The sequence below is a fragment of the Melitaea cinxia genome, chromosome 11, assembly GCF_905220565.1.
Source record: "Melitaea cinxia chromosome 11, ilMelCinx1.1, whole genome shotgun sequence".
NCBI classification, from domain to species: Eukaryota; Metazoa; Arthropoda; class Insecta; order Lepidoptera; family Nymphalidae; genus Melitaea; species Melitaea cinxia.
In genome coordinates, this window is record NC_059404.1 from 891,667 (window position 1) to 917,519 (window position 25,853).

General features: G+C 38.3%; 1 protein-coding gene across 1 annotated transcript in view; it reads left to right on the forward strand.

The window, feature by feature from the left end:
• Window positions 1-25,853, forward strand: part of LOC123657958 (cadherin-87A-like) — a 49,004-nt gene that overhangs the window by 7,911 nt on the left and 15,240 nt on the right. Inside the window, exons 8-22 of the mRNA XM_045593438.1 lie at window positions 513-625; window positions 1,143-1,340; window positions 2,472-2,624; window positions 11,994-12,181; window positions 12,907-13,069; window positions 17,730-17,879; window positions 17,976-18,137; window positions 18,606-18,729; window positions 19,598-19,789; window positions 20,973-21,208; window positions 22,402-22,555; window positions 22,946-23,143; window positions 23,496-23,735; window positions 24,233-24,423; window positions 25,424-25,610. Of these exons, the coding sequence (XP_045449394.1) occupies window positions 513-625; window positions 1,143-1,340; window positions 2,472-2,624; window positions 11,994-12,181; window positions 12,907-13,069; window positions 17,730-17,879; window positions 17,976-18,137; window positions 18,606-18,729; window positions 19,598-19,789; window positions 20,973-21,208; window positions 22,402-22,555; window positions 22,946-23,143; window positions 23,496-23,735; window positions 24,233-24,423; window positions 25,424-25,610 (2,649 nt within the window). The remainder of the gene's footprint in view (window positions 1-512; window positions 626-1,142; window positions 1,341-2,471; window positions 2,625-11,993; window positions 12,182-12,906; window positions 13,070-17,729; window positions 17,880-17,975; window positions 18,138-18,605; window positions 18,730-19,597; window positions 19,790-20,972; window positions 21,209-22,401; window positions 22,556-22,945; window positions 23,144-23,495; window positions 23,736-24,232; window positions 24,424-25,423; window positions 25,611-25,853) is intronic.

Below are 25,853 nucleotides of genomic sequence, written 5' to 3' on the forward strand. Positions count from 1 at the left end.
ACTCCGAAACTGCTGAACCAATTTTTATCAAATTTTTTAAGCGTCTGTAATTTTGTCCAGCTTGGCAGATTAGATTTCATCTCAATTTTTGTTATTGCTAATTAAATGTTAGTTCTAGAAAATCCTAATAGATGGCGGTTTCGTATCAAAGTTACACAGATATCCGGTAGATGGTGCCGTATTTCTATTTCTAGATGGCGCGTTTGAATATAGAATAGATCTTTCTAAATGGCGCGTTTGAATATAGAATTCAAATATATTTTAATAAATTATAATTTCTGAGCCGCAGCAACCAGTGGCTGGGTGAGCTAGTAGTTAATATATAATCATACTAGCTTTGACCCGCGGCTTCGCTCGCAATGAATTTTTTTTTAAATAAAAAGTATCCTATGCTACTTCTAATATCTCCAAGAATATGTATACAAAGTTTAATGATGATTGGTTTAGTAGTTTTCGCATATTAGTAGGGATAAATAGTAATTGACTATAAAATAACTTTGATTTATTTTCAGACCCTCTCGACTTTTTCTGGCTAGACAGTGCGACGGGGGCGTTAAAAACAGCTAAACCGTTGGACAGAGAAGCGCTGGCCGATCCGTCTTCACCACTCAACCTTACTGTTAGGGTAAGATAAATTTAAGCCTCTGTCAAAACTCTTAAAAAAATTATTTACATCTGTGACTAAGTTTTTGTTGTAATAAATATTGCATGCATAATTTAAGGATAGTTTTATATTTAACAACGTGGTATTTTTTTATATAAATATAGTAGGAGTTTTGCTTAGATGTGTACAATGCTAGATACTTTGCATTTTGCAACATAGTATCATTTTATGATTGGATAGCTTTCATAAAACAAAATATTTTATTTTTATTTTATAACAAAACGTCCACATTTTTAAGAAATGAAAAAATAAATGCCTCTTAAAGGCCCATACTAGAATTTTCTCCAGTATAGTGGGTTCAGAACCGCGCACAATACATTTGTACGGCCAATACAAATGTATAACATGTATGGGGATCGAAAAGGCTATAAGCCAGTGCTGTGGCCGTCGCGTTCATATATTATAGTACTATTAGTGTATTATAAATTTACTTCTAAACAATATAAAGATATTGAAATTTAAACCCAACTACTTTCAGGCAAGTGAAATAGTAAACGGAGTGCCAGTGGTCTCCGACCTCACTTCATCTACCGCTACTGTGACCGTCACCATCAAGGATGTGAACGATGAACCACCACGCTTCAATAGGAGGGAGTACAGTGTGGGGCTACCAGAGAGCTTACCCCCCGGGACTCCCCTCCCTAACCTTGATATGGTAGTCACTGATACTGATGTGGTAAGTTGTAGTAACAAGACTTTTATCTTTTTTTGAAGTTTAACTTCTTTAGCTGGTGAGAGAATGAGATAGAAGACATTACACAGTATTTTGTATTCTCGGTAACAAAAATCGCTCGTAGTCTACTTTTCCGAAGTTTCACTTCTGCTATGTGTGAATTGCACTCACCCACTTTTTTTTATTTGACTAGGGCTTTAAATATTCAAACTTGATGGTAAGTGGTTACCGTATCCTGCCGCCTACAAAATCATTAGTATCACAAGCGCATTGTCGACTACCCTCGATGCTCCAAGACTTACTAGTAGAAACGTCAGTCATCATCATTATCATCATCATCACAGCAGCCTCTCGGCCTCTAGGCATCCACAAGTTCACGCAAAAAATGGCGTGAACTCATGTGTTTTGCCCATAGTCACCACTCTGGGCAGGCGGGTTGGATCCCTTAGTCACCTCTTACGACACCCACGGGAAGAGAGGGGGTGGCTATATTCTTTGGTGATGTAACCACACAGCAGAAACGTCAGTACTCGGAGCGATTGAATTGAAGTAGGAATAAAATTGAAGTACTTTGCCCATTGGGCCACTTCAAATTTTGTGTATTTATAATTTTCCTGTTAATTAAATAATAAAAAAATCTATTTTCGAAGTAAAACTTCTTACGCACGCTTGACTTGGGGAGTCAGGTGGTGAATACGTGACGAGAGCATTACGAAAAGTGTGATCAGGCGAGGCAAACGGGGCAAGAGAGAGAGGTGCAAGCACACATTTTCTTTCTCTCTTTCTCTCATAGCCAGTTACGTTTCGCAAATCTAAGAAACAGTTAAGGCTTATTGCCAAGGAAGTTTTACTTCATCATGTAGTCTAAAGCATATTCGTTTTTATTAAATAAAGTTCTAATTAATTCACAAAATGACAACAAAAAAATTACTAATAAGCCACATTAGTCTTTCGCTCACATTGATTTTTTTGTTATGTATGTGTCGTGGAGTTTTCGTTGGTGTTTCAAAATAAATAAATTAAATGGTGGATTAAGTACCAATTCTTCTTCAACATCGAGAAAAAAGTTACGCCCAACAGTGGGATGTTACAGGCTGACGACAAATAAGATTAATATCATCATTTATGTTCCAGGGCCTGAACTCAGTGTTCACTCTCCGTCTCTCTGATGAAATGGGAGCGTTCGTCATAGAACCAGCGATGGCCACCGGCAGCGCTACAGTCACTTTAAGACTGAACTCTAGTCTAGACTACGAAGACCCTAACCAAAGGAAATTTATTTTAGAGGTAAGCTGTGACAATCCCAGATTCATAGATCTGTTTGTCATCCGTTGCCGTTAACGCTATTTGCATTATCACGTTATCCAACGGATAAAATCTTATGAATTATTTTTGTTTTCCACCATCGAATACGAGTTAATGTGAAATTTATTTTTATTTTTATATTATATAGCATAAAACTAATTGTGAATATTAATTAAAGTTTATTAATTTATGTGAAACAGACCCCTGCTATTACAGGTCATACCCTAATGGCGTATTTTACTTGTGCTGGACTTATTGTTTGTGTTATTCTAGACACGTGTGTGGCGAAATTCATAATTTGCGTCTCGCTCACCCCGCAATCAACCCGCCTCGGTCACCGACCCGCCTGCGCAGCGTGGTGACTATGGGCAACACACACGAGTTCACGCTGTTTCTGGCGTGAACTTGTGGAGGCCTGTGTCCAGCAGTGGACTGAGATAGGCTGAAGTGGTGAAGTTATAGCACAATCAGGATGTATGTTTAGAAGTGTGAAGAAAAGGGAGGATCCTCCACCAGACGGGTGTTGTGTCTGGCGGGCTAACGCCCCGACGGTTGTTGTCGGGATCTTGTATATATACTTATTCACTCTGATAGCGCGATGTAGCATACGTCAGTTTTCTCTAATTACGTAGTTTGTAGTCGTTCGTATTTCGCGCGATAGATGTCGCCACATATGTATGACTGTGACATTTGACTGACCTGCAGGCCTAGCATGCGCGCCACGACAAAATTTTGTCTACCCCTTTTCTCGTATTATCTCTCTATGTCTACAGTAGCTAACATGCGTGCACGCGATACTCTTCTCGTTACGTCAATAGAAGAGATAATCATTAAATTTTAGTGATCTGTGATATTTATCTCTACGGAAGCTAACATGACATCGTAATTTTGTCGTTTTAGGAAGAGAAACTTCTCGTCTTCAATATTATCGACGAAAAAGACGATAAATAAAAAATAAATCAAACCGGGTGCCTATTTTCTGTATACCATGGCGTTTCCCTATTATAATTATATAATTTCGGTATACGAAGAGCGGGAAGCGCGAAAAGTCGAGTGAAGTGTGCCATATAATGGCACAAAAAACGTATTTGCGCCCTGTTGCTTCTTATTCTAAAACAATGCGTGATAGAATTACAATTATCTAATGTGCGACAAGATATAAAGCACAACACGAGCATATTGTTTTACATATATAATTAAATTCATTTACTTACGCCGTTTTATTTTTCATATTAGATTTTTTAAATTAGATATACACTTTTTATCTTAGCCAAAAGGCCGAGAACATTGTTAAATAAAATATGTGTCACTCGTTTGAAATTATACTGTGAATCCAAACGTTGGCTCATCCCGGTTTGGCACGATTGGTCAATAACCTTGTGAATTCAACTTTACGACTGTTTGGGCCATTTTCGCTGTTTCCTTCCGGTTGGCGGAAATGCTTATGACATACGAGGAAGCACGACCCTTGTTGTTGTCTATGCTCGTGCGCGCATCGGCCGTGCCCTTTTTAATCGACCGATATTGTGTGACGTGGGTGGACGTAATCTGTTTTTATAATAACCGCTAAGGTGTGACCATAAGTTCGCGTGTGACCTTAGTACGGCCGCTGAATTATTTTTACCGCTGCAGCAGAGTTTAGCACTGGTGCACCCGACCCTTGTGAATCCCAGGCGCCTGGAACGCGCGGAGTAGAAGACACACAGGTGAGTGCTTTCCCTTTTGCGTTAGGGCATTGATGCCGACGGTGGGATCGGGGAAAGTGGCCTTTATTTGAACTGCGTACCGAGGGCGCGTGAACCACCCTTATCTTCCTTAAAACTGCTAACGAGGGCGGTGAATGCGATTGGCGCGAACACTGCCCCCGCGTGGTCCTTCCTTCGAGCCTAGATTATCATTCTTTTTTTTTTTTTTTTTGCAATTATATTTTTTCTCACCGCTTACAGACCTTTAATAAGGCTGTAATTTACGCTTTATATTATTCCCGCTATTTTAATAATTAGTATATATTATATATATTTATTTTCGCTTTTACTTACACTGTAATAGTATATTATTTTGTAAATTTACATACTTATACTCGCTACAATAATTCGTTTAGTGTACCATTTATTTGTTACTCATTATATTAACTGCATAAATATAAAATTGACCTTAAAACGTCTCGCTGTAACTATTGCACGCATTTCTCGATTTGTTGACTCGCATCATTAGTACTCGAACGAATTTTTATTATTCTACCTTAAACTTTACGCATAATTAATTATTATTCAAAATGCAAAGTCGAGCGCAAAAGATAGATACCGGTGTTCCTATAACAATTAAATTAATAGAATCTCGTATGCAAGCATATTTTAGTAGGTTACAATCTATTTATGACGCTTCTAATAATATAAGTACTTCTCAGCTGCAAGATACATTTTTACGTTCTGCATATAATATCGATCAGTTAAGGACAGACTATCTTAAGTCAATAGAAGAATTAAATTTGCTTAAAATGCAGAATGATCCTGAATTTTCTCCAGATCATAATATGTTCCTCGCGTTCGAGGAAATTTATTGCATCATAAAGTCTATAGTTCAGCAGCTAAAAGGCCATACTACACCACTATCTACAGAGAAGTCTAGATTAAATTTACCTCCTATTAATTTAAAAACGTTTGATGGAGACTTAAAAAATTGGCCATCATTTTTTGAATGTTTTAATAACGCAGTACATAATAACACAAATTTAAGTAAATCCGATAAGGTATTTTATCTGTCGGGTATTCTTTCAAAGTCCGCGTTAACCGCTATTTCTGGTATACCGCCTACCGCAGATAATTACGATTTAATATATTCTACGCTGGTTGACAAATACCAAGACATCCGCACGCTTGCAAGTACATATTTACAACAAATTATAAATTTAAAGCCGTTGACCACAGCCTCCGCTGATGGTTTAAATGTTTTCTTAGATAAATTTGCAGCATCTGTATGTGCATTCGACAGATTAAATATTTCAAACAAAAAAGATTTTATTTTTCTATTTTTAGCATTACAAAAGTTAGATAAAGAAACTATTCGTAACTTTGAACTTTATGTTAGAAGTGAAAAATTGCCTACTTATGAATCTTTAGTTAAGTTTATAAAGGAACAAGTAAAAATTATAGAACGTTCTTCGTCGAATACTTTTAATACTCCATCCACTAGTAAAAACTCATATAGTAAAAGTTCTTCGCACTTCGCACCTAAACCGGTTAATAATGTTAAGCACACTAAATCCTTTATTACTTCCGAATCAAATAATAATTGTTGTCCATTATGCTTAAAAATAGGTCACGAACAATTTTATCGCTGCCCTAAATTTCTTAAATTAACACCTAAAGAACGCTATAATATTGTTAAAGAAAACAATAGTTGTTGCAACTGCTTAAGTTTTAATCATAAAACATTTTTATGTAAATCAAATAAATCTTGTAGTATCTGTGAATCTAAAACGCATCACACTCTTTTACATTTTCATAAAAATCTAACATCGAGTCCCGCCTCAGGAATCGAACCCCGACTCACCGCGGAACAAAACCCCGCTACGCACGCACCGCACACCGCTGAGTCATCGGGCGCGACAAATTACTCTCCTGCCATACCTAGCTCGTCCGACGCGTCTCATACAATGCAACCGCTATCAATGTGTTCGAATACGTTGTTGAGTTTACGCGACGCGCACACCGTGTTACTTGCTACGGCGCGCATTGTCCTGCGCACCAGTGACGGTTACGAATATATCGCTCGCGCTCTGATTGATAACGGATCTATGAATGACTTTGTTACTATTAATCTTTGTAAGAAATTATCATTAAAAATTAATTCACTTCCTGAAAAAGTTACTGTAAACGGGTTTGGTGGTTCTTCTAAGGAGGTTAAGGGACAAACAAATATTAAATTTTACTCGCGTTTTGATCGCAATATTTCTTTTAATTTACAACCACTTGTTGTGGAAAATATTACGGACCGCATTCCGACGTTACCTATTGATAGGTCGATGTTAGCTTATCTTTCCCGCACGCCGCTTGCTGATGATACATTCTCTGATCCCGGTGAGGTCGAGATGTTGATTGGCGCTAAGTTATTTACCCGCTTACTGCTGCCTGGCCGCGTCCATGGGCCTCCAGGTACCCCTACGGGGATTCAAACTCCGCTTGGATTTATTTTAATGGGCGATGCTCCTGTTAAGTGTCGCTCCCACCGCACCGCCGCTCCGCCCTCTCATACGTTGTGTGCATTTACCGGCCAGCCGTTAGATGTACTGATGAGAAGTTTTTGGGAAACTGAAGAAGTTTCCACTCCTCGCTCCGCCTTGCTTAGTCATGAGGAGAAAGTATGTGAAGATCTATACAAGTCTTCAACTACCCGCGAAGCAACAGGTACTTATGTTGTTTCTCTGCCATTTAAAACTAACCCCTCAGCTTTAGGTGACTCAATGCAGAGTTCTAAAAGTAGATTTTTTGCTTTGGAGAAGCGTTTTTTGCGCGATCCAAATTACCGCTCCGCTTACAATAATATTATTACTGATTATTGTGATAAGGATTACATTTCTCCGATATCCGCAGACAGTAAGCTTCCTTCATTAACTTACGTCATTCCGCATCACGGTGTAATACGTGAAGATAAAATTACTACAAAAGTCCGCATGGTCTTGGACGCTAGTGCACGTACTGATACAGGGGTGTCACTAAATGATATTTTATTTTCCGGACCAAATTTGCAAGCAGACTTGTTTATAATTTTGCTTAATTTCCGCTTACTTCCAATCGCACTGTGCGCTGATGTCGAGCAAATGTATTTGCGTATAAAGGTACATCCACAGTTTTATAAATTTCAACAAATACTTTATCGCTTCAACACTTCTGATCCTATTCAGTTGTTTGAATTTAAACGTGTTTGCTTCGGACTGACTTCCAGTCCATTCCTAGCACTCCGCACGCTGCGACAACTCGCAGACGACGAGAAAAATAATTTTCCACTCGCCTCTGAAGTGACTAATGGTGGTTTTTTCTTCATGGATGACATTTGTTGTTCCATAAATGATGTGCACTCGGCGCAGAAGGTAGCCTCGCAACTTATTGATATGTTCGCTGCTGGAGGTTTCAAACTCCATAAGTGGTTAAGTAACTCGCCCGAAGTGCTCTCTTCTCTTCCGCAAAACCATTTGCATCCACAATCACTCAATTTTGCTTCAACCGCAACACAAAAGGTTTTAGGTGTAACATGGGAGCCTCATGAAGATAATTTTAATTTTTTCATTCGCCCCGCTGAGGTACCATGTACTAAGCGAAATATGCTGTCTGTTATAGCCCGTTTATGGGATGTAATGGGTTTCGCTGCTCCTTTAATTATGTTCGCTAAGCTCCTAATTAAAGAGCTTTGGTTAATAAAGCTGGATTGGGACGACGAGCCTCCATCGCATATCCAAACCCAATGGACAAGGTTCCAAAGTGAACTTCCACTTTTGTCAAACTTATCCCTCCCGCGTCACATTGGTGTGACTCATGGTTGCAACGCTGCACTCTTAGGGTTCTCAGATGCTTCTGAGATGGGTTATGGAGCTGCACTTTATGTTCGCGTACAATCTGAAGACGGAGTTTCTGTACGCCTATTGTGCGCAAAGTCAAAGGTTGCACCTGTTCAAACGATAAGTCTGGCTAGGTTAGAACTTATGGGAGTACATTTAATGTCTAAATTGATTCACGTCGTTCTTAAAGCCTATGAAAATCGCTTTATATTTAATAATTTTTTTGCCTTTTGTGACTCAACTGTTGTTCTTAACTGGATCAATTCCAGTCCGCATCGCTTAAAAACCTTTGTAGCTAACCGCGTTACTAAAATTCAAGAACGTTTAGATGTTCAAAACATTTATCACATTTCGGGAAAGGAAAATCCCAGTGATTGTTTGTCGCGTGGTTTAACTCCTGCACAACTTATTTCGCATACTCTATGGTTTAACGCACCGCCTTGGGTCCACCAAGACATTTCTCAGTGGCCTATTAAGCCCTTTATATGTGTTAAATCCACCCAGGAGTTACCTGAATATAAGGCAGTCGTTCTGTCAAATGTTTTACCACCTTCCAATAAAGAAAACTCTACGTTAACTTCGTTGACTGAGCGGATTTCTAGTTGGTCGAAATTACTTCGTGTGTTTCCTTATGTATTGCGATTTTCGAAACGCTTAAAAACGCGAGGTAGTATTACCGCGGAAGATTTAAATAAATCGGAAAACTTTATAGTTCGCTCCGTTCAGGCTGCTCATTTTTCGGATTTATTGAAACTATTACAAGCTGGCAAGCAACCACCTCTCTCGATGCGTAAACTGAGACCGTTTTTGTTCGAGGGTGTTATACGAGTCGGCGGTCGATTAGAGAATAGCGATTTAACCTTTGATCACAAACATCCTATTCTTTTGCCTTCTAAACATAAAATAACCAATCTTATCATCGATTATGTTCACCGCACCGCTTGTCATGCTGGACCACAACATGTGATTTCTTTGCTTCGGCAAAGGTATTGGGTATTATCCGCTCGTCGCACTGTACGTGCGAGAATTCACTCTTGCATCGCATGTTTCAGAGCACGCCCTAAGCCTGCTCAGCCGCCGGTTATGGCTGACTTACCCACCTGCCGCTTAAAAATATCCAAACCTTTTGCGCACACCGGTGTTGATTACGGTGGACCGCTTATGATCACTTTGACTAGGAGACGTGGTATAAAAAGCCAAAAGGCTTATTTATGCGCTTTCGTGTGCCTGACTACTCGTGCAGTGCATATCGAGGTTGCCACCAATTTAAGTACCGACGCTTTTTTGAATGCTTTCAAACGGTTTATTTCTCGTCGTGGTCCTGTCGAAAGGATTTATTCGGATCATGGTACAAATTTCGTTGGTGCAAAATCATATTTAACAGAAATTCAGCAATTTTTGAAGTCTAACGCTTTCAGTGAAGATTTTAAAACAGAATTAGCTAAAAATCGCATTTCTTGGGAAATGATTCCACCTAACGCTCCCCACTTCGGTGGTGGATGGGAAGCGACCATTAAATCTTTTAAAACGCATCTTTTTCGAGTGATTGGTTCGCAGATCCTTACTTACGAAGAGCTCTTAACCGTACTCTGCCAGATCGAGGCAATTCTTAATTCAAGGCCGTTAGGAATGCTCAGTGAAGATCCTGCGGAACCTTTACCTCTTACCCCTGCACATTTTTTAAACACGACGCCTTTGGCTTATCTTCCATCACCTAACGTGGAAAAGGATAAACCAAATTTACTATCGCGCTTTATGCTGCTTGACGGACTGGTCCGTTCCTATTGGCGAAGGTGGAGTGATGAATATTTACACACGCTCCAGATTCGGCAAAAATGGAATACGGATGTACCGAAGGTGTATAAGGGAATGATAGTGCTGATTATGCGAGATAATAGCCCTCCGCTGCATTGGCCATTAGGCATTATAAGTGAGACGATTGAAGGTAAAGACGGTCACGTTAGGATAGCTTTAGTTAAAACTAAAACTGGTACATTGAAACGTCCTATTGTTCGCCTCTGTCCTTTACCCAATATTTACTAACTTCATTTTCTTTCCTCGCATTAGCTTAAAAAAAAATTAACCGCCATTTATTTTACTTTTACTGCATTAAAAATATAAATATTCTTGTTTATTATAATTAATTGTTTATTATTTATTTATATCCGCACTTTATTCTTGTAACCGCATTTTTAGTATAGCCGCATAATTTTACTTTATTGTTACTGCATTTATAGTATAACCGCGTATGTATATTTTTTTTTTTCTGTAACTGCATCTTAAATTTTTAATTGCTCCACCTCGCGACCCTCTCTTTTGTTAGTTAGCCTATTTAGGCTGATTATTCCTGCGTGTTGAAAGGCATTGCCTTTCAAGGCGGGGGATGCTGTTTGGGCCATTTTCGCTGTTTCCTTCCGGTTGGCGGAAATGCTTATGACATACGAGGAAGCACGACCCTTGTTGTTGTCTATGCTCGTGCGCGCATCGGCCGTGCCCTTTTTAATCGACCGATATTGTGTGACGTGGGTGGACGTAATCTGTTTTTATAATAACCGCTAAGGTGTGACCATAAGTTCGCGTGTGACCTTAGTACGGCCGCTGAATTATTTTTACCGCTGCAGCAGAGTTTAGCACTGGTGCACCCGACCCTTGTGAATCCCAGGCGCCTGGAACGCGCGGAGTAGAAGACACACAGGTGAGTGCTTTCCCTTTTGCGTTAGGGCATTGATGCCGACGGTGGGATCGGGGAAAGTGGCCTTTATTTGAACTGCGTACCGAGGGCGCGTGAACCACCCTTATCTTCCTTAAAACTGCTAACGAGGGCGGTGAATGCGATTGGCGCGAACAACGACATAAGAAATAAGAATGATATTCAGTTGTGATTATGGTTGATAATGTTTAATTTTTGAAATTCCTTCTTTATTAAAATTTCATAATCGAACGAATTACAAAGTGTTTTGAATTTTGGAAGTGATAGGCGAAATTTTAAGATTCTTGTATTTCTTGTTTTTTAAATTAGTTTAATAGTTAGTTAGTTAGTGTTGTTAGTTAGTAATATTTAGTTAGTGTTTATATTTTTCATTATAAAAAAATGGTATATTTTTTTGTAAGGGCAGCACAATTTTCTCTACTCGACAAGGCGAAGTCTTCGGAAGAGAATTTTGTCTCTCGTAGTGCGCATGTTAGGGTAATCGAGAAAATACTCGATGTAGACATTATCTCTCTCTCTCGTCAAGAGATATCTCGTTGTATGCATGCTAGGCCTGCTGGTGGTTCAGTTTGTTTTGGGTACACACCCACACCACTTCTGCTCTTGGGCTTGTGAGTTTGATTCTTTCACCGAGTCTAGTTGTGATATATCTATTAATTTATGTGTACAAATAATTTTATGTATATATCGAAAAAGTGCTGTGTGGTTACGGCATTTTTGGCGCGAGCTTGTGAAGGCCTGTGTCCAGCAGTGGACTGTATTAGGCTGAAGTGTGAGTGAGTGATCGAAAAAGAAAATCAAATATATGGGTTGATTTTTATCTATAACTCAAGCACTAAGTTGATTATCGTAAGAACAAACGGTCGTGCATATTGAATATATTTACATTTCATTATTAATCCAGTCTTGAGGATCATTTCCGCCTAACATTGCCTTTTGCACTGATCTTTGTAGAATTGAATAAAGACGAAACTTGTCTGAACTCGTTCCAACCTGTCCTCTCAAGTGATAGCGCAGGAAGCGTCCCCCCCCCTTAGAGCTTCACGCGATTAGTGGATGACCGCTAACTTGTTCCAACATGTCTCAGGTGATAGCCGAGGAAGCCCACACGTCCCCCCCACTCTCGTCCAGGGCGAGTGTAACAGTTTCGCTGTGGGACGTCAACGACAACGCCCCACTGTTCACGGACGAGCCCTACTCAGCGAACGTGCCCGAGGCAGCCCTAGCGGGGACACGGGTCGCCGCGATTAGGGCCACTGATAGGGATACCGGCAGGTAAGGGTATTGTGTGATTCAATCTGTGACATCTCACTGCAGGACTCTTTAAACCTATATATATATTGTTACGTGTTAGGGTTCGAAGGATTTGGAGAGAAAAACCTGCTGACTCGAGTCGAGAGAGTTTCATGCTATCGCTGTCTTTATGTGGTTTCAATGGTTGCCGCTAGATGGTGCTAGTTTCTTTGTGTGTTCGTAACAATATTATAGACTCTGGCAGGGCATAAGCTTGTCATGATCACTAGACGACTGGATCATGGCGCTCAAGTATTATTGATAGAGATATGGGCGGGCGAGGGTACTGTCCTATTCTAGTTAGGAGATTAACTCATCATGTTTATTGAAATAGACTGATTAAAAATATAGAGGCACTTAGATTTAGAGTACCATCCAGCTCTTTTGCAAAATTACTCGATCATATTATTATGTGTGTTTTTGATCCAAGTAATTCTAAATTACATAAAAACATTTTTGTAAATATTCAACAAATGAAATCACTATCTCTTTTCTTTGATTTGAACATAAAAAAAACAATTTCATAGTGATTATAAAACAACATTTATTTTGTTCCAATTTGCTATTTAAAAATTACCAATCTACCAAGTTTTATCAAATTTTTTCAGTACTTTTACCGCCAAAAGGTAAAACATCTCATTATCTTCTTTTTCATCTATTCTTTTTTATTACAAACCATTCTAATATAATGCTTGTTCTGCTCATAGATTCGGCACAGAAGGCATAGTATACCAAATATCAGGAAATGGCGCGGAACTATTTCAAGTCGACAATCGTAGCGGAGTGATCACCGTAGCTCCTTGCGATACTCCAGGACGGGCTCCGTGCTTGGACTATGAAACTAGGAAGGATTACTTCCTACAATATAAGGTGTGTTATATATATTTATATAACTAGGTCGGCAAACAAGCGTACGGCTCACCTGATGGTAAGCGATTACCGTACCTTATAGACGCCTGCAACACCAGAAGCATCGCAAGCGCGTTGCCGGCAATATCCCCAAACCCCCCCCCCCCTCCCAGAAGCTCTGGTCACCTTACTTACCAACAGAAACACAAAACTGCTTGAAGCTGCTCCAGATTTTGAGCAAGAGATTTCCTGTTGTGCTTTACCTCAGTTAAAAATTATATAACACGTACGTTATAAGTATGTGATGATGGAGTTAGGCATTTTATGTTCTAATATAATGGGTAAATTATATAATTGTATTTATTTACTATTCAAAATTTTATGATACGTAAATGTTTTAAATTATCACCAGCCAGGAGAACTGCCATTGTTGGTACAGTAAACTAGAACATTACCAACATACAACGAAATATTGTTTATTTTTTATTTTATTTATTTTATAGGCAATCCGACAGCGTTATGTTACAATAGTATATGTTACAATATAATGTACAAATATGGCCAAAATAGGATCACACTGATATATAAAGATATTAATCATTATAAAATACATAACTAGACACTATATTTAAAAAATAACAGAACGTAATAAAAAGTAAACGGCTATGTTCCGTCCCCTCCACTGCAGTTAGAGGTGAGTGAAGACATGAAAAGGTGAATGTGTGTTCGTGAATGTGTGTTCGTGTAGGTGTTTAGGCTGAAAAATCGACAAAAAGCAGTGTAGTGAGGCCGACCGCCGATGAAGTATAAGTAAAAATATCAAATCTTTATATATTATTACGTGAAGCAAAAACTTTGTACCTCGTTTTACGATAATTGGGCGGATGGAGAAGTATGAAATTTCGCACACTTATAGTTTATGGGTGAATATTTGAAGATAGACATATTCGGGATTTGTAAATTAAGGTCAAATATTTCTTTCAATTACAACTTTTATTGATTTAACCTAAAGTTTATAGTGCAGATTAACGAAACAAATCAAGCGCACAGTATTTGAAATGATATATAGGTCTGAATTTAAAGCTGAAAATTTCCGTCGAACGGTGATGAGATATAAAACACACGGTAATTAGTATATAAAAAGGGTAATTATGCTTCGTGATTGGTAATTAGAAATAAAGTGAATAATATACTTGAATCACATATTTATTAATTATTTAGGTGACAGTAAATGATTTCAAACTTAGCTATATAGCGACGTGATTGAATAATAATAATTAGTCAAAAATAAAGCGGTTTTCCCAAAAATTTATAATACTTTCTGTCTAGTAATTGAAATAAAATCAACTAAGACGAAGTTAATGATGTTGAAGTTAGACGATGAGATCTTACATAAAAATTTAAAAAATATATTACCCATCATATATATAACTGCAGTATGAAGTTCTAGCTCTTGCTTACTGCCTCCAAAGTGGAAAGCTTGAACCTCCGACCCATATTTCAAAGCATAGTTCTCACTGAAATCTATGTGAATGATAGCTTCATTGCCCTTGAGATGTTCCTTCAGATCTTTTACTGCAGCAAATTGCCACCTGCGTGTTCCTTCATGTTTCAGAAATATAGGAATTATATTTTCTAATTCTGCAATAGCTTATCTAGCAATATCTATCTTTTTAGTTTTCTCTACGCCTTTAACTACGTAAGTGCTTATCAAGTTTTCCCATTTTTTTTAATGATACTGGATCTTTCATGGATGGACCCTTCAATGGACTGGATGTTACCAACTTTATTTTTGCACAAATTACACCGTTCAAGTAAACATTCAGTTTTTGAGCAACATAGACAATAGTCAATGTAATGACAATAATCAATCAATACAATGTTGCTCAAAAACTGAATGTTAATACTAATTAATAAATTAAGTTGCTAGAATTGCTGTATTTAATTATCTTTTTTTTGTGCAACGTTTGAATCAAAAGATCTATGTTTGCATGAAGTTTGCAGAGACACGTACCTATCTCTTTGATTTACATTAGATATAAGTACCCAAAATGGTCTATGTTTACAAAAGTAAGAGTAACTTACCTTGCGAAATTCAGTTTCAAAAATTTTGTGAAGTTTTGTTATTGTATCTAACAAATGCCGCTTTTGCTTTCTCTCTTTCTTTTTTGTAATAAATTCTTTTATGCCTGAGGTCGCCCTAGAAACGTCGTCGCGGTCAAAAAATAATTGAATGTCTTCTTTTAGTTTCTCATATTTAACATTTCTTTGGTTAATTTTATTTATCTCTCGCACTCGAAATCTATTAGTTTCAGATAAAATCTTGAGATCTTTCAAAATCAGCTTATTACTAATGACAGCATCACTAAATTCTCTTTTTTCTTTCTTCAATTTTTTATTTTTGTAATTTGCATCTAACGTATTTTTCATTGCTTCTCCAAATATTTTTTTTCTTTGCTTCTTCTACTTTGGTTTTGTCTCTAACTCTAAGTGATGTTACTTTAGAATTAGGACTTTGCAGTCGTTTTTTTCAGTCTTATAATTATTTTCCTATACGCATTATTTTTTCGTTGCAGGGATTCTAATTGTGATTTGTAAATTTAGTCTTTTTTTTATATTATGTAGCGCATCTTCCTCAATTTGCATCTCAAGTTATTGACTAATGTTTTGTGTAGATCGTTAGTTGTAGATGATTGTGGCCCATTTTCACAAATTGAGTTTTGTCTTCTGGGTGTTTTTTCAATATTATTTCCATTATTTTCACTATCACTGGGACTTCACTTGTATATTTAACTCCTTCCTTCATTAATTTTTTTTTTTTGAAAATGCTTTTTAAAGTTCTCTCTCCATTTCTTCCCCTGTAGCCTTCTAGCTCGTGGCGTCATTCTGTAACTGTCAAAAGTTTTTTCTGTTCTCTTCGTTTTTTGTATCGCTGACGTTCTTTTTCATTTTTAAGTGCATATAAAATAGGTTCAGCTTGGATTTTAGCGTATCGTTTCCGACGCGCGATTTTAGCCTTAGCCAATGTTTCCTCTTTCGATTGCTGTTTCTTCCGAGGCATTTTTACTCTGATAAATATATATACATGTTAGTGGTCTGCTGTATGGCTACGGCACTAAAGAATTTAGCCACCCCCTCTCTTCCCGTGGGTGTCGTAAGAGGCGACTAAGGGATAACAAGGTTCCACTACATCCTTGGAACTTAAGAAGCCGACCGATGGCGGGATAATCATCTAACCGCTGGCTTTGAAATACACGGGCCGAAGACGGGCAGTAGCGTCTTAGGTGCAAGTTGCAACAAAGCCAGTCCTGCGGTCACCAACTCGCCCGCCCAGCGCGGTGACTATGGGCAACACACATGAGTTCACGCATTTTTGGCGTGAGCTTGTGGAGGTCTGTGTCCAGCGGTGGACTGCAATAGGCTGAAATGATGATATGTTAGTGGTAGGTGGGTAGTCTGTTAGTAGGTTTTTTTGTTGTGAAAGTGCGAGTTCATACCGGAAGATCAACAATGGGTCACGCGTTGGTAATAAGAATTCTACCTTGGGCTGGACTAGCGGAGTAAGAAGATTCAATATAATAAGAGACCAGCATATGCTGGTGCCAATTACCATTTTAAATTGCTCATTACCATTCGCCAAAATACGAACGGGAAAAACGGTAATTATATAAACGGTAATTAGATATTTGTATACTTCTTCACATTGTACGTTCTTTGTAAAACTTAAAAAATTAGAAACTTAATCAACTCAAAGAGTATCCTATGGCGACTGTTACAATGCATAAAAATGTTAAATAAAAATATTAGACTTACCAGGGAAATCTCGAACGGTAAGGAGATTTTTTTTTGCCAAACACAATTTCTGGGCGATTAAGGTAGGCTAGAGTTGGCGCCAAAACACTTTTTGATGTGTTACCCGCACGAATCGAGAGGCAGAACTGAGCGCGACCACCGAGTTCTCTACAGATAGCAATTTACCCTATGCAGAAAAAAATTACCCTGCGACTATATGAACAAATGGTAGTGAGTCGGAAGTGTTGAGACAATTTTCAAAGTCGTCACAAATTGCCTAAAAGTATTCTTTAATATGTATAATTTTGATAATTGGTAAAACATGTTGTGTACTACTTAGATAACTTCTTAAAAATACGATCTTCAGAGTATTTTTATAACTTTAAGAGCATGAACTGCTAAAATTTGGAGATTGGGACACGAATGGTGATGAGATTTGAGGAACGTTTACGAACATAACTAAGCTATTTATAACAATAGGAATATATTATGTACATCTGTATATAGTGCTGCAACTATATTTTACGTGAAATGAAAAAAAACGTATCTTTATATTTAACTAAGTTGTTATTTATGGAGGGCCGCGTGATATGCACATCTCAAAATAATCATCCTTATATAGAGAAGGAGTGCAGAATGCTATTTTTTTTTTAATTATGCATAAAATACATGAAATCAATAAAAAACATTACACACACTACCATATATTTGACACACACACGCATATATACTCCTTTGTTTATTAATATAAAAGTGTAGTCTTTGACAACAGAACCTTAATAATGTTCAAACTTATAATTTAGATTAATTATGGTCGAGTTTCGACCACTAGGCGACCACTAGTATAGTTTATTTTGCAATGGGATGCTTATAGCTTGTAACTTTCCAGGCGACAGATGACGACGGCGCGGGCCAAAGTTCCGTGGTATCGCTACAGATCTCACTCACAGACTCCAATGATAACCCGCCGCTGTTCGTGACCCCGGTCTACAAGGCCTCCATCGACGAGGATGCGGTTAAATTTGAACCAGAATTAATCGTAAGTTCTGTACAACAGGTGTCTGTTAAGGAGAAAATCCTACTGGAGGCCGTTGAGTGTAACAGAAAATATAGATTAAAAAACCTTATATTACAGGTTCAAGCTCGTGACGCAGACACAACATCTGACATCCGGTATTCCATCGCCTACCCTCCTAATTCCCCGTTCTGGATCGAACCTGTTTCCGGAAGGATATCAGTGTTGGGACATGCCGCTCTAAACTCCACTAAAGATAATAAAATCGTTCTTACTATTTTGGTAAGTCGCCACAATAATAATTATTCTAAAATCTCAGTATAGTTAAAAGATTATATGAATACTAGCTGACCCCGCAAACGTTGTTTTGCCATTTATTTTATTAACCTTCGCAATCCCCCCCCCCCCTTATAACTTAGGGAAGTAAAAAATAGATGTTGTTCGATTCTCAGACCTACCCGATATGCACACAAAATTTCATGAGAATCGGTCAAGGCCGTTTCGGAGGAGTTTAACTACAAACACCGCGACACGAGAATTTTATATATAAGATAGTATTTTATATATTAGATAGCAGTACGTATAAATATCATCACGAATCAATATATTTTATAAAAAAGGTCAAAAAGTGTGTGTCAGCCCTGACAGGGGACTGGAGTTCACTTTTTAAGAACGTGTACCGTGATCCAGATCAAATATGATTCGGTCTTTTAAATATCAAACGTAAAACAATTAATCAATCGTATTCAGGCAACAGACGGAGTACACAATTCAACTTGTAAAGTTGAAATAACGATCCGTGATGTCAACAACCACGCGCCCGCCTTCGACACGGATAAATACGACGCGAAAATTACTGAAGACGCGCCTGTCGGTGAGATATCAACATGTTTTTACCTTTTATCGAAGAAACAGCTGGAAATGTCCTGCTCAAAATCTGGAGCAGTTTGACTGAGGCAGTACCTCGACCTTACAGAAGGCCACAGCTAAATAATACTGTTTTCAAGCAGTATTGTGTTCCTGTTGGTGAGTAAGGTGACCAGAGCTCCTGGGGGGATTGGGGATTGGGTCGGCAACGCGCTTGCGATGCTTCTGGTGTTGCAGGCGTCTATAAGCTACGGTAATCGCCTACCATCAGGTGAGCCGTACGCTTGTTTGCCGACCTAGATAAAAAAAAGGTGGACAGAGCTCCTAACACAGATGTTATTGATGTCCATAGGTTCCGGTATCCGCTTACTATCAGGCGGGCCGTACTCCCTTTTCCGTCAGTCTCTCTTAGTCGTATATAATAAAATTGAACACCTGATAGATAACAACATTTAGAGCCGAGTAATACAACAGACGCGTTGGCGCAACGGCCACAGCACAGGTTTGTGGCTGTTGCGCTGGCGGTTGCGGGTTCGATCGATCGAAATTTCGTATATGTGTGGGCACGCCACAACACCGTATCTTCCACCGATAAACTGTCACGCAGTTTGGCGGGTTAAGAAATTGTTAAGTTTTAGGTCCAAGTATAGACCTTATTATTTATTTATTTTTTATACAAGATTTTGATATATCGACCTGCCTTTTAAAAGTTTACAATAGAATCAAAAGTTAACATTAAAACTTCATGTGAAAATGTATTTTGCATATAAAATCAGTTTCATATTTACATTGATCCATAAAAAGTTGTTCCGGCAACAGTATAAATAGTTTTACGACTCATTTTTTTTTTGTTAAATTATTGACATTAATTCTAGGCACGGAAGTGGCAGCGGTACGAGCAATAGATTTAGATAGCGGAATAAACGCAGAAATCAAATATGGCATCCAGAAGGGTGCCCTCGACTCATTCGTCGTTGACAATGTTACCGGAGTTGTCACTGTAGCGTCTAAACTAGATTTCGACAGGAAAAACACATACCGGATACAAATTATTGCTACTGATATGGGTGAGTCTGGTAAAATTTCATGAAAATATGCTGTGTGGTTACGGCATTAAATAATATAGCCTCCCCCCTTTCTTCCCGTGGGTAGTGGTCGTAAGAGGCGACTAAGGGATAACACAGTTCCACTACCACCTTGGAACTTAAAAAGACGACCGATGGCGGGATAACCATCCAACTGCTGGCTTTGAAATACACAGACCGAAGACGGGCAGCAGCGTCTTCGGTGCGACAAAGCCAGTACTGCGGTCACCGACCCGCCTGCCCAGCGTGGTGACTATGGGCAACACACATGAGTTCACGCTATTTTTGGCGTGAACTTGTGGAGGCCTATGTCCAGCAGTGGGCTGCGAAAGGCTGAAGTGATGATGATGGGAGTAAAATTTTATTTTTCCAAATCTAAGTGCAATATTTTTTACTAGAACTTTTAAATGTCAATGGCGTAATAACAGGCGATATACACATAACTAATAAATTCTGTTTGCTTGCAAACTAAAAAGAAACCGACTTCAATTACATCGATAAGTAATACAATGTAGGGACAGAAAAGAATAGTCAAGTAAATACGCGTTGTCAAAGATTACTCAAAAAGTACTCATCGTATCTCGATAAAATTTAAATGGTACCACATGACACGCACCACCTTTCGATTAAAGTAAGAATCATCAAAATCGGTAAACACAGTGAAATGTTTCGAGGTATAATATAACGTAGGTCGACGAAAAAATAGTCAAATAAATACGCATTATTAGATATAACTGACGCCGCGATGGCGCAACGGTAACAGCCATGGATTGCGCCTGTTGCGCTGGCGGTTGCGGGTTCGATCCCCGCACGTGACAAACATTTGTATTATACAGGTGTTTGCCGTGGTCTGGGTGTTTGTGCAGTCCCTATGGGTCTCCCCACCGTGCCTCGGAGAGCACGTTAAGCCGTCGGTCCCGGTTGTTATCATGTACACCTGATAGCGATCGTTACTCATAGTAGGGAATATATCCGCCAACCCGCATTGGAGCAGCGTGGTGGATTAAGCTCTGATCTTTCTCCTACATGGGGAAAGAGGCCTATGTCCAGTAGTGGGATATTACAGGCTGAAGCGTAAGCGTATTAGATATAACTGGCCAAGTACTTGTTACATCTCAATTATATTTGTTTTTCTTGTAATGTAATATTAAATTCCCATACACAGGTATACCGAGTCTTACCGGAACAACAGAACTAACGATACACGTGATCAACGTGAACGACAAGAAGCCTTCCTTCACGCCCAGTATACAAAGAGCGGAAGTATCAGCGGATGCTGAACTGGGGACGGTCCTACATACACTGGTCGCAGTGGACCCGGATATAACTGATCGTGGTCAGCTTGTCTACGAATTGGCTCGAGATAGAGTCATACGGGCTGTGGATAAGAATGGAGTTGAGGTTGGTTTTGTTATTTTTTAATAAATCGGTGTAAATAACATTCGAAATATATCTTTTGTGTGTGTGTGAACCTGGGCGTGGTGGGTGTGTGCTTGTGTGTTTGTGTGATTGTTTGTGCTTACACTTTGTCTCTTAAAAATATTCTGGTACAAAACTTGTCTAAAAAAAAAAATTCAATGACTAATCAGTATTAGTAAACTATATATATACCACATTTTTTATAACTAGCTGGACCCCGCGGTTTCACCCGCGTTAATTTACTTCCTAACTGCAGTTTCTATTTCGTGTCCTATACCCAAAGGTTGTCTGGAAGAGATCGCTCTTTCAGCGATAAGACCGCCTTTGTACATCTTTCATTTTATGTTTTTTTTCTCTGTTGTTTCTTTTAATGGTGTACAATAAAGAGTATTATTATTAATTTGAGGGAAAAATAGCCTTCCTTCTTTTTAAAGCATACCTTCCTTTTTAAATAGTTTAAATTTTTAGTTTTGGATTTATTTTTAAATCTTTATTATTTATGGAGGGTTTCGTCAGTCTGACGATGCTACCCTCATAGGTCTTACAAAAATATTCAATACTATCAGCATTCTGGCTTCCTCAGATAGCGGGTAAGCCAGAATACAGTTACACTTGCCAACCTCATACAAATCCACTTGCAAATTAGTTTTAGATGCCGGTAGAGCAATTATCTATAAAATGATATATAATTTATGTGGCGTAATTGTGAGGTTTTTTTCCAAAAAGGGAGTATTAGTAATACTTAGCGTATTAATATACACGATTAAAAATAAAAAATGCTTAAAACGCGGATAACAAAAGATCCATAATTGTTAGTAAAAATAAAGCGTTAAAAATAAAAGCTTGATAACTAGTGTTAGTTCTTAATAACTAAAAGTGACGTCAATTAATGACATTATTTTAATGACAGATAAACAAAACAAAAAATAAATTACCTTTTACATGTAAAACTTTACTTAACTGACATTTCGTTCTTATCCTCATTGCCAAGTATAAGATACGGTATATCCTGTTTCAAGGATTTCTATATAAATTCCATTACAATCGAGTGCAATTGAATACAAGCAGTTTCAAATAAAATAACACACGACGATGGAACGGTACGGCATTTGTAATACGTATATATGAAAAAATCAGCCGTAAATATATCATCTAATTATCTAATCTTTACTTAGGTAACTGAAGAGGGTATTTTTGGGTCATGGTTTTCGGTGTACCCCAACGGTAGTGTCGCGGTGTCGCAGACTCTAGACAGGAATCGCGCGGCTGTCGTTACCCTTCCTGTCGCTGTGACTGATGCTTCAGCGCCCACCTTGCAGAGGACTGATGGTAAGAACGAATTTAATATATTTATTACTGTACTTTGATTGTTTTCTTGCAGTGTTATTTGAATATGTAGTAACTATTTGAATAGTTGGTGATTAATTTTAAAAATTCAAGGATATCCGGCTCCGCAGGACCGATAAAATTTATATCGTATTATTACATTGTTTAAATCTTTTTAGCAGCAAATTTGTGAATTAGACGATATTCATAATAAAGTTGTTACAAACGTCTTGTATAAATTATAAAAATTCAAATTGCACATGTGTTAACAAATATCCATGATATACGGAAAATCCCAGTATATTATTTCTAATTTTTTTTAAAGTTTATCATTGATTTTTCACCAAAACTCGCTAGAAATGTTCAAAAATTGTCTATATTAAACATTTCCAGGCGAGTTAATAATAAACATAGTGGATGTGAACCGACACGCCCCAGTTTTCGGCCAGCCGGCTTACGTCGAACGAATACTGGAAGAACAACCGATCGGCACAATACTCAACACATACACCGCCACAGACAGAGAGTCCCCCATCGCTTCCATCGTTATATCTCCACCGAGTCCTTACTTTGAAATTGATAATGTTACCGGTAAGTGTGTATTTAGAAATAAGTATTATACAGTAAAGTTATTAGTAGTATAATATGTCTATTTATATTATTGTTTGTTTTTTTTTAAGTACTTAGCAATAAGCTATAGGCTATATTATATTAGGGTATAGAGATTATAAGTATTCGAAAACCGAAATATGAAATTATAAAGCATCAAAAATTTTTTAGAACCTTATCATAAATATATATATATATACACACACACAATCGTTAAACCATTGACTTATCACGAAATCTCAAAATCTGTCACATCGCAAATCGCAATAAGTTGAACTACATGGCGGTCTGTATGTAATTATCTTCCACTATAGTAAATATTTTCAACCCTCAGGTGTGGTCAGAACCTCCCAACGCATAGACTTCGAACAGATCCACTCTATAAACTTCACTCTAGTAGCCGTGGACTCAGGAGTACCCCAGCTATCCACATCTGCAGGAGTTTTAGTGGAGGTGGTAAACGTCAATGATGAAGAGCCTCAGTTCTCCAACTCCTCGTATTATGCAGAACTTAAGGAACACGTGAAGGCGCACACCAGTGTGTTGACTGTTGCAGCCCTTGATTTAGACGAAGGTAATAAATATGTATCAATTTATCGACTTGTTTTGACCGCGGTTGAACGGTTATGAACTCAATACACAAGTATCTTGCATGTCATTGAGAAGAAATAACACTAAAAAACTACAGCTAGGGCTAGGCTAACTCCCTCTCCCAAATTCGGTCGGTATATAGCCGCCGAAAAGTGTTATGTAATTATATATATTCTTATATAGTTATATATAAAATTTTAATTAATCTGTCTTTACTCTAATACGTCTACACTTGCTGAATTTTGAAGTAAAACTTGTTTACACACGCTTGACTTGGAGTAAGCTGGGGAGCGGTACGAAAAGTTACGCAGGGAGATATAAGTTAGGCAAGCAGAAAGTTTAACTTCAGTCATGTGGCCTAAAACACTCGTTTTTTTTAATGATAATTTGTTCTTCGTTTTTTATTTTGTTATTTTAAAATCTATTGATAAAGATAAATAAATAAATGGAAGTATAATATCTAATGAATATTTTGTCCAGGTGAATTCGGTGAAGTAACGTACAGTCTGTCCGGAGAATCTTCCTCGTTGTTCGCCATAGACCCCACATCCGGAGTCATCACTGTAGCGGCAGACAGTATCATCGACAGAGAAGTAACGCCTGAACTTTGGTTCAGAGCCGTCGCTACTGACCAGGCTCCTCCACACGTTAGGAAGTCTGCCAGCGTGCCTGTGAGTACTTAGAGCTTATTTTGTTTAATTGGTATCGATAACGTAGTGGCGTGAACTCATGTGTGTTGCCCATAGTCACCACGCTGGGCAAGCGGGTTGGTGACCGCAGTACTGGCTTTGTCGCACCGAAGACGCTGCTGCCCGTCTTCGGCCTGAAATACAAAGCCAGCAGTTGGATGGTTGTCCCGCCATCGGTCGGCTTTTTAAGCGCATTAATATCTATCTATTTTTTCATTTTGTATTTTTTTTTATACAACTAGATCGGCAAACGGTAACGGTAAGCGATTATCGTAGCTTATAGACGTCTGCAACTCCAAGAGCATTGCAAGCGCGTTGGCGACGCTATCTCCAATTCCTTCAGGAGCTCTGGTCTCTTTACTCACCAGCAGGAACAGAACACTGCTTGAAAGCAGTATTATTTAGCTATGATCTTCTTTAAGTTCGAGGTAATACCCAAGTCGGGCTGATCCACATTTTGAGCTGGAAATTTCCTACTGTGCCCTGCCTCAGTTACTAAAACCGTTTTTTTTGGACATAGTGCACATTTGCTTATTTCTTCAATTCCCTAGGGGGCTCACATCAAGAGTTTCCTGGTTTATATTCAGAATATCACACAGAGCTACTTTAAATTCTCGCTGCAAATTTGTACTCAAACGACGCCTCAAGTGCGGTTCTGTAACTGCTCCAGAACTTATTGACAGGAGTATTCGGACGCTTAGCGCCAATATAAACCACCATAGAATTGATGCCAGCTTGATCCAACTAGCCATAGAAGTATCGCAGTAGCCTAAGTATGGTGCCTTTAGCGCAACTATACAAATGCGCCATTTGTCAAAAGTATCAACACCACCGCTGCAAATCAATAATTGGCTGGACGAATAATGTGATGAACCAAAAGTGATTTTGAAGCCTGTTTGAATAAAGTAGTTTTTAATTTTGATTTTGTGGCGGTGTTTGTTGATATTTGTAATCACTGATTGATTGCATCGTATTGTTTCAGGTGCATATTAAAGTTTTAGATATCAACGACAATCCTCCAATCTTCACCCAGAAAGTATACAAAAGTACGATTTCAGAGAACCTTCAGCTAGACCCTCCCGCCGCCATACTTCAAGTGCTTGCGGAAGATAAGGACGTCGGGATTAATGGAAAAGTTGTTTATAGTGTACTACAGCAGAGTGAATCGGGTAATACTTGCTCTTCAATGTAGCATCACGAACCATTGCTAGTAAATTTTTAAATAATTATGGTAGTTTAAGTAATTATGTTTAGTATATTAGATTCGATAGACCACAGATCCTCGCTAAAGAACACCGATTCCAACCAAGGATGATCCGTGAGGCTATTGAAATTAAAAAAACATCCAAATTTCAATAGAGAAGATGGCTGGCAATTACCACCTGCTTGGGACCTCATTATTAATATAATTA